This window comes from Oncorhynchus clarkii, chromosome 9 (assembly GCF_045791955.1).
Source record: "Oncorhynchus clarkii lewisi isolate Uvic-CL-2024 chromosome 9, UVic_Ocla_1.0, whole genome shotgun sequence".
NCBI classification, from domain to species: domain Eukaryota; kingdom Metazoa; phylum Chordata; class Actinopteri; order Salmoniformes; family Salmonidae; genus Oncorhynchus; species Oncorhynchus clarkii.
In genome coordinates, this window is record NC_092155.1 from 78,748,007 (window position 1) to 78,758,043 (window position 10,037).

Below are 10,037 nucleotides of genomic sequence, written 5' to 3' on the forward strand. Positions count from 1 at the left end.
TCCAAACTAGATACTGTATACTTAGCATCCAGACTAGATACTGTATACTTAACATCCAGACTAGATACTATATACTTAACATCCAGACTAGATACTATATACTTAACATCCAGACTAGATACTGTATACTTAGCATCCAGACTAGATACTGTATACTTAGCATCCAGACTAGATACTGTATACTTAACATCCAGACTAGATACTGTATACTTAACATCCAGACTAGATGCTGTATACTTAACATCCAGATACGAAACAGATTTCCTGCCAGTTAAAGACAAAGGAAAACAGTGATATTTCAGAAGTGACTGTTTTAGGACAAGGAGAGGAGAAGGTTTAGTAGAGGTTTAAAACTCCATGTTTCACCTACTTTTCTAATCATCTTGTCTTACAACATGTTGTCTATGTAGATATGTTTTCAGAATTCCATATTGCCTGTTGAAAGACCTCATCAATACAAAATTAAACAGCTTAATTTTCACATTGATGACGTATAGTGTGTACTCGTCCAGACAGAGGCAAGTGGCACAAGATGTCTTAAAAACCAATGTTAAATCTCATATTGTAACAGCATATCTTATAAACCAATGTTAAATCTCATATTGTAACAGCATATCTTATAAACCAATGTTAAATCTCATATTGTAACAGCATATCTTATAAACCAATGTTAAATCTCATATTGTAACAGCATATCTTATAAACCAATGTTAAATCTCATATTGTAACAGCATATCTTATAAACCAATGTTAAATCTCATATTGTAACAGCATATCTTATAAACCAATGTTAAATCTCATATTGTAACAGCATATCTTATAAACCAATGTTAAATCTCATATTGTAACAGCATATCTTATAAACCAATGTTAAATCTCATATTGTAACAGCATATCTTATAAACCAATGTTAAATCTCATATTGTAACAGCATATCTTATAAACCAATGTTAAATCTCATATTGTAACAGCATATCTTATAAACCAATGTTAAATCTCATATTGTAACAGCATATCTTATAAACCAATGTTAAATCTCATATTGTAACAGCATATCTTATGAACCAATGTCAAATCTCATATTGTAACAGCATATCTTATAAACCAATGTTAAATCTCATATTGTAACAGCATATCTTATAAACCAATGTTAAATCTCATATTGTAACAGCATATCTTATAAACCAATGTTAAATCTCATATTGTAACAGCATATCTTATAAACCAATGTTAAATCTCATATTGTAACAGCATATCTTATGAACCAATGTCAAATCTCATATTGTAACAGCATATCTTATAAACCAATGTTAAATCTCATATTGTAACAGCATATCTTATAAACCAATGTTAAATCTCATATTGTAACAGCATATCTTATAAACCAATGTTAAATCTCATATTGTAACAGCATATCTTATAAACCAATGTTAAATCTCATATTGTAAAAAAAGAAAAAAAAATACAGATGCCGTATTTGAGATAATAAAAAAAAAAGCTTCTAAAGATTGTAATTTCCACTATGAAATTACAGACTCGATTTTCCCTTATGAATACTGTATCAACCCCTACAAAAAAAAATCCATTAATTATAATCCAGAACAATAATTCCCATTTCCTGTTGCTGCAGGATTCTTTTCCTGCTGTAGCCAACTGGCTCTAACGAAGCTGCTCCATCTGTATCACTGTACTGTTAACTGTCATGATCTACAGTCATCCCATTACTTCCTCGACGTCGACTTGTCAATCCTTCTTCAGCTTTTATAGTGTTCTTCCCTTAGTCCTAGCTTGCTATTAAAAAAAACGTAAATTTTTGAGAATTAATAAAATTTTACGATAGATTTTTTCAATTTTTGGTCAGACTGCTCAGTACAACATCTCATCCTCATCCTGACTGGTCAGACTGCTCAGTACAACATCTCATTCTCATCCTGACTGGTCAGACTGCTCAGTACAACATCTCATTCTCATCCTGACTGGTCAGACTGCTCAGTACAACATCTCAACCTCATCCTGACTGGTCAGACTGCTCAGTACAACATCTCATTCTCATCCTGACTGGTCAGACTGCTCAGTACAACATCTCATCCTCATCCTGACTGGTCAGACTGCTCAGTACAACATCTCATCCTCATCCTGACTGGTCAGACTGCTCAGTACAACATCTCAACCTCATCCTGACTGGTCAGACTGCTCAGTACAACATCTCATCCTCATCCTGACTGGTCAGACTGCTCAGTACAACATCTCATTCTCAACCTGACTGGTCAGACTGCTCAGTACAACATCTCATCCTCAACCTGACTGGTCAGACTGCTCAGTACAACATCTCATTCTCAACCTGACTGGTCAGACTGCTCAGTACAAACACTGCTACAACATCTCATCTCTCATCCTGACTGGTCAGACTGCTCAGTACAACTGGTCAGACTGCTCATCCTGACTGGTCAGACTGCTCAGTACAACATCTCATCCTCAACCTGACTGGTCAGACTGCTCAACATCTCATCCTCAACCTGACTGGTCAGACTGCTCAGTACAACATCTCATCCTCAACCTGACTGGTCAGACTGCTCAGTACAACATCTCATTCTCAACCTGACTGGTCAGACTGCTCAGTACAACATCTCATCCTCATCCTGACAGACTGCTCAGTACAACATCTCACACCTGACTGGTCACTGCTCTCATCTCACCTGACTGGTCAGACTGCTCAGTACAACATCTCATCCTCAACCTGACTGGTCAGACTGCTCAGTACAACATCTCATCCTGACTGGTCAGACTGCTCAGTACAAACTGCTCAGTACAACATCTCATCCTCAACCTGGTCAGACTGCTCAGTACAACATCTCATCTTCAACCTGACTGGTCAGACTGCTCAGTACAACATCTCATCCTCAACCTGACTGGTCAGACTGCAGGGTACAACATCTCATCCTGACTGGTCAGACTGCTCAGTACAACATCTCATCCTCAACCTGACTGGTCAGACTGCTCAGTACAACATCTCATCCTCAACCTGACTGGTCAGACTGCTCAGTACAACATCTCATCCTCAACCTGACTGGTCAGACTGCTCAGTACAACATCTCATCCTCAACCTGACTGGTCAGACTGCTCAGTACAACATCTCATCCTCAACCTGACTGGTCAGACTGCTCAGTACAACATCTCATCCTCAACCTGACTGGTCAGACTGCTCAGTACAACACCTCATCCTCAACCTGTGCTGTGGCTTAATGGCTTTGCAAAATAAACACTGATATTAAATAAACCCAAAAGCCAAAGTTTAATCAATGTTGGTGTAGAACAGAGACATCTGACGTGGGGGGGTAATGAAAAGCGTTCAACATGGTGGTTGTGGTCATTTGTCCCGTCTATTACAGCTCAGTCCGTTTAGGAGGCCGAACACAGAGCCACTTCACCTGTCTTTCTGTCAGATGTTTCAATGTTCTTCTTCTTCCTCCGTTCTTCTTCTTCCTCTTCCTCCATTCTTCTTCTTCTTCTTCTTCTTCTTCTTCTTCTTCTTCTTCTTCTTCTTCTTCCTCTTCTTCTTCTACACAGGGAAGCAGATAGAGCAACACTCCACCTGTCTTTCTGTCAAATGTTTCAATGTTCCTCTTCCTCTTCTTCTTCTTCCTCCGTTCTTCTTCTTCCTCTTCCTCCATTCTTCTTCTTCTTCTTCTTCTTCTTCTTCTTCTTCTTCTTCTGCTACACAGGGAAGCAGATAGAGCAACACTCCACCTGTCTTTCTGTCAAATGTTTCAATGTTCCTCTTCCTCTTCTTCTTCTTCTTCTTCTTCTTCTACACAGGGAAGCAGATAGAGCAACACTCCACCTGTCTTTCTGTCAAATGTTTCAATGTTCCTCTTCTTCCTCCGTTCTTCTTCTTCCTCTTCCTCCATTCTTCTTCTTCTTCTTCTTCTTCTTCTTCTTCTTCTTCTTCTTCTTCTTCTTCTTCTTCTTCTTCTTCTGCTACACAGGGAAGCAGATAGAGCAACACTCCACCTGTCTTTCTGTCAAATGTTTCAATGTTCCTCTTCCTCTTCTTCTTCTTCTTCTTCTGCTACACAGGGAAGCAGATAGAACAACACTCCAGACAGATCTCCAGACAGTCGGAAGACTCGCAGCAGTCCTCTAGTATCCCACAATCCAACAGGGCAGAGCAGGCGTCCTCCCCACAGGCCAACCCGCCGGCAGCCCCCTCCCCACAGCAACACAGCACCTCACAGCCCTCTCCGCACGCCAGACACTGGGCCAGCACTGAGCACAGGGACAGCACCTCACAGAACAGACAGGCCAGGACACAGTGTACACAGCAGTCTGGAGGGGGGGGGGGGGGGGATAACATATATTTAATTAGAATATAGAGAACATATTGTGTTCTTGTGTTTTGTGTACATGCTCACTACTTCCTGCTGACCTCATGACGGGTCCCCATCCTAAAAGAGGTTACTCACCTCAACGGTCTTTTCCTGGTTAAATACAAGAAAAGACCACACAGAGGCCAGGACCCAGGGTTAACACCTGATAATGTTATATATTAAATACAGTATATTTAAGGCCAGGACCCAGGGTTAACACCTGATAATGTTATATATTAAATACAGTATATTTAAGGCCAGGACCCACCCAGGGTTAACACCTGATAATGTTATATATTAAATACGGTATATTTAAGGCCAGGACCCAGGGTTAACACCTGATAATGTTATATATTAAATACGGTATATTTAAGGTCAGGACCCAGGGTTAACACCTGATAATGTTATATATTAAATACGGTATATTTAAGGCCAGGACCCAGGGTTAACACCTGATAATGTTATATATTAAATACAGTATATTTAAGGCCATGACCCACCCAGGGTTAACACCTGATAATGTTATATATTAAATATGGAATATTTAAGGTCAGGACCCACCCAGGGTTAACACCTGATAATGTTATATATTAAATACGGTATATTTAAGGCAAGGACCCAGGGTTAACACCTGATAATGTTATATATTAAATACAGTATATTTAAGGCCAGGACCCAGGGTTAACACCTGATAATGTTATATATTAAATACAGTATATTTAAGGCCAGGACCCACCCAGGGTTAACACCTGATAATGTTATATATTAAATACGGTATATTTAAGGCCAGGACCCAGGGTTAACACCTGATAATGTTATATATTAAATACAGTATATTTAAGGCCCGGACCCAGGGTTAACACCTGATAATGTTATATATTAAATACAGTATATTTAAGGCCAGGACCCAGGGTTAACACCTGATAATGTTATATATTAAATACAGTATATTTAAGGCCAGGACCCACCCAGGGTTAACACCTGATAATGTTATATATTAAATACGGTATATTTAAGGCCAGGACCCACCCAGGGTTAACACCTGATAATATTATATATTAAATACGGTATATTTAAGGCCATGAAGGGTGAGGAGTGACAGATTAACATTATATTACATGTTGACAAACATACAAGTCATTAGTGGCATATCAATCAATTAATGTGTCAATCAATTACATTTAATGTATTTAGCCAGTTTAACAATAACAAAGCCTCATTTTTTTATCATTGAATAACAAAAAAACTGAGCGTTTTCTTTTTAGCCGTTTGGTGACTTGTGTAACGCCACCAGGTCAACGTATCCCAACTGTTTATCGGTGACCGCCTGATGGTGAAGGGGCCATACAGCAGAACTGATAAAGCTGTCAGAGGGGAACGTGGCTTCAAGGTGGCTTTAAGATAAAGACTAGATCGTAGTGACGGGGACGGGGACGGGGGGGACGGGGACATGTCTCAACGTGTGCTCTGGTGATCTGTTCACATTGCCCCCAGACAGGAACCTATTTCATTGGTTCAAATCAATGATTCTGCCAGCTAAGACCAATGAGGTGCCTCCTTTTCTGGCATAGTTATGGTTACCCGAGCAGTGTAGAAGGGACCCGAACACCTCACAAAAACGTTCTTAGAACTCAAGTCAACAATTTTTATTATTTATTATTTATTATTTATTCTACTGTTCATTTTTTACACTGTCCTTACCCATCTTTTCTGTCCGCTTTTGTATAAGCATACGTGTAACGAAGTTACAACATACCTCACCTGTATGCACTATAGCCCCACCTGTATCCACTATAACCCCACCTGTATCCACTATAACCCCACCTGTATCCACTATAGCCCCACCTGTATGCACTATAGCCCCACCTGTATCCACTATAACCACACCTGTATCCACTATAACCTCACCTGTATCCACTATAGCCCCACCTGTATCCACTATAACCTCACCTGTATCCACTATAACCCCACCTGTATCCACTATAACCCCATCTGTATCCACAATAACCTCACCTGTAACCACTATAACCCCACCTGTATGCACTATAGCCCCACCTGTATCCACTATAACCCCACCTGTATCCACTATAACCCCACCTGTATCCACTATAACCTCACCTGTATCCACTATAGCCCTACCTGTGTCCACTATAACCTCACCTGTATCCACTATAACCCACCTGTATCCACTATAACCTCACCTGTGTCCACTATAACCTCACCTGTATCCACTATAACCCCACCTGTATCCACTATAACCTCCCCTGTATACACTATAACCTCACCTGTACCCACTATAACCCCACCTGTGTCCACTATAGCCCCACCTGTATCCACTATAACCCCACCTGTATCCACTATAACCCCACCTGTATCCACTATAACCCCACCTGTATCCACTATAACCTCCCCTGTATCCACTATAACCTCACCTGTACCCACTATAACCCCACCTGTATCCACTATAGCCCCACCTGTATCCACTATAACCCCACCTGTATCCACTATAACCCCACCTGTATCCACAATAACCTCACCTGTATCCACTATAACCCCACCTGTATGCACTATAGCCCCACCTGTATCCACTATAACCCCACCTGTATCCACTATAACCCCACCTGTATCCACTATAACCTCACCTGTATCCACTATAACCTCACCTGTGTCCACTATAACCTCACCTGTATCCACTATAACCCCACCTGTATCCACTATAACCCCACCTGTATCCACTATAACCCCACCTGTATCCACTATAACCCCACCTGTATCCACTATAACCTCACCTGTATCCACTATAACCCCACTATATATATTGACTGTCTATGAAACGTAGAATAATTCGTTTTTATTCTCACCATCTCCAGCTATTTCCTTTATCTGAGTGGCGTCAGCTTTCAATGAGTTCTGGCTCCTTGTGGTGGACGGCAGGTGTTGTTTTTTAATAGGGTGCCCATGGTGTCTGTCACAGGCTGGGGACTGAGGGGACTGAGGTGGGTTCCATCCTCTCTGGTTAAGAGAGGCAGATGGAGGGGTACAGACGGGGGAGGGGGAGGCTCCGTTGATCAGGGTCTTGGGGGAAGTTTTCGGACTGGACGACACAGGGACCCCGCTGGGAAGCTCTACTGTGTGAGTAAGCAGTCAATCAATCAATCAATCAATCAATGTTTACTTTATACAGCGCTGAACATTTATCATAAAGTTAATAAAAGCAGAAGCTGTTGAAGTAATGTTTTGAAGTGTTTCCATCATTATCAGTAGCATTACCTCTCGGTAGATGGTAGGGGTTTGATGGTATACTGTTTGGTAGGAGATGTGACACGTCGTCAGTTGTGTTGAGATCTGTCATAGAATCATCACTATCTTCACCATCAGCTCTGGCAGACCTTACAGAGGGCCCTGGGAGCTCTGCTGAACCAGGATCCAGACAATAACACTTACAGAGGGCCCTGGGAGCTCTGCTGAACCAGTACAGGTATACATATACATGGTATACATATTTGTCTACTATAACCTAACCTGTATCCACTATAACCTCACCTTTCCCCACTATAACCCAACCTGTAATCACTTTAACCTCACCTGTATCCACTATAACCTCCCCTTTATTCACTATAACCTCCCCTGTATCCACTATAACCTCACCTGTATCCACTATAACCTCACCTGTATCCACTATAACCTCACCTGTATCCACTATAACCTCACCTGTGTCCACTATAACCTCACCTGTATCCACAATAACCCCACCTGTATCCACTATAACCTCCCCAGTATCCACTATAACCCCACCTGTATCCACTATAACCATACCTGTATCCATTTTAACCCCACCTGTGTCCACTATAACCCAACCTGTATCCACTATAGCCCCACCTGTATCCACTATAACCTCCACTGTAGCCACTGTAACCTCACCTGTGTTCACAATAACCTCCCCTGTATCCACTATAACCCCACCTGTATCCACTATAACCCCACCTGTATCCACTATAACCTCACCTTTGTGTTCCCCGGCTGTCCCATTAGACAGTGGCTGTTGGGTAAAAACATTGGGTAGTGGCTGTGGTTGTGGCTGTGTGGTCTGGTACTCTGGCAGGTCCAGGGGACACTTGGCCACCTCCTGTCCCTTGACCCTGTCCTGACTGATGACTGTCTCTCCTGTCCTCCCCTGCTGCAGCAGCTCCATGTTGTCCAGACAGCCAGGCTCCTCTCCAGACACCTATTACCAACCCTGAACATAACACAGGAGGTTAAAGGTTGGGATTCAATCTCATCAGTGGTAGATCCAAGTTATATATTGCTGTTGACATTTAAAGGTAATTTTCCGTTTGACCTGACCTATGCCATGTTTAAACGTAAAAGCGGTCTCTGCAAATGCAACAACATTGCCTTTAAAAGGTGCATAGCCGCCAAAACGCGATCGGATTAAATCACGGCCTAAATTAAATATTATGAAATGAATTAAAACAGATAGAGAAACAATTTCAGATGTGAAATTGATCTCAGAGATGTTCATTTACACAGAAGTTTAAAGGACTTGTTCCATGAGCAAAACACCCTTGTATGGATGGTTAACTGAGTGGACTCAGAGTACAGTAGGGAACATTTAAAACTAGGTCAATGGACATATTTAGGGTACAATGATTTCCACATTTTCCATTTTTCAATATGCAATGTCTTCCCTATTTATTTATTTTTTTAAATATTCACTCAGCCTATCTTTGACTTGTGTTGTCTTCTCCACGTCTTGACGTGTCGTGCGTAATCTTTATGATTACCGGACAACATTGGTTCATTGACACCAAATCAACATTCAGACTAACTTTAGTCTATTAGCCATATTATTATTCATTGCCTTACAAGTCTTTCTTGAATTGGCTACTAAAATGTTACTTTACTTATTTTAAACTGAACTTTTACTAACCAGTTATTAACAGATGTCATAGTTCATGGAAATGCGCAAATGAAGTATTCTAGGGGTATCATTTTGTTATATCATTAATTCATAGCTTTATGAATTAAGGCCAATTGGTAAACTGCTATGAAAAAAAATGAATATTCCAAATAAATCAACGCCCACACAGTAAGAAACTATCCCAAACAAAAAACGCTAATTTTAACCTATTAGTATGCTTACCTGAACTTGATGCCAGTCTTAGACCACGGGTGAAACAATGCAGAAAACATGAGTTTGTAAACTATCGGAAAAACTTGACATCCCGCCACATTCTGTCGGTAATAGACTCGTCTCATGTGTTGGTCTTAAAAGCGAGCAGTGACTGCGCTGACAGATGCGCGTTAGCGGATGAACCGGGCAGCAGTTTGAGTGCGAGACCGGGATGGGGTCGAGCGTCATCAAGATAGACCACCTCCGCTTCCTTTCCCACAGTAAGAAACTCGGGTTACTTGAATAACAGTCAATGTGTTCAAATCATTAGAGCTAACTAGGGATGCGTCTATCTAGTCAGCTGTTGAATATTTGACACACTTGGCATTTGATTATGCCTAACCTATGTTTCCCAAAAAACTTTGACCAGAACTTTTAATATAAAACATACTTCTTCTTATCATGACTATATATATCTGTGTGTCACAATGCGGGCAGTTTTGACTGTTATTACTCCTTTTCTAGTTTAGATAGGCTACTGAATATCTCATTAAATA

General features: G+C 40.9%; 1 protein-coding gene across 6 annotated transcripts; it reads right to left on the reverse strand.

Moving 5' to 3' along the window:
• Positions 1-3,773: 3,773 nt before the first annotated feature.
• LOC139417438 (uncharacterized) lies at positions 3,774-9,763 on the reverse strand. Of its 6 annotated transcripts, none has more exons than XR_011635184.1 (6): positions 9,511-9,757; positions 8,373-8,604; positions 7,638-7,781; positions 7,229-7,495; positions 4,012-4,326; positions 3,774-3,841 (listed from the first exon to the last, which is right to left on the reverse strand). XR_011635184.1 is itself a non-coding variant. In XM_071166721.1 (5 exons), exons 2-5 carry the CDS (start codon positions 8,557-8,559, stop codon positions 4,070-4,072), a joined length of 852 nt encoding a protein of 283 aa, XP_071022822.1. In that variant the 5' UTR covers positions 8,560-8,604; positions 9,511-9,763; the 3' UTR covers positions 3,842-4,069. The 6 variants fall into 6 exon arrangements, 4 of the variants coding, with proteins under 4 accessions (XP_071022822.1, XP_071022821.1, XP_071022823.1 ...); XR_011635185.1 differs by having other exon boundaries at positions 7,638-7,778; positions 9,511-9,702; XM_071166721.1 differs by lacking the exon at positions 3,774-3,841 and having other exon boundaries at positions 3,842-4,326; positions 7,638-7,778; positions 9,511-9,763.
• Positions 9,764-10,037: the final 274 nt, after the last annotated feature.

Excerpts from the sequence above, each read along its gene's own strand:
- LOC139417438 (XM_071166720.1), bottom strand. The coding sequence starts at position 8,559 with ATGGAGCTGCTGCAGCAGGGGAGGACAGGAGAGACAGTCATCAGTCAG. Across the intron at positions 7,782-8,372 it reads GACAGCCGGGGAACACAAAG|CAGAGCTCCCAGGGCCCTCT; the intron begins GTGAGGTTATAG and ends ATCCTGGTTCAG. Across the intron at positions 7,496-7,637 it reads CCCCTACCATCTACCGAGAG|TAGAGCTTCCCAGCGGGGTC; the intron begins GTAATGCTACTG and ends TTACTCACACAG.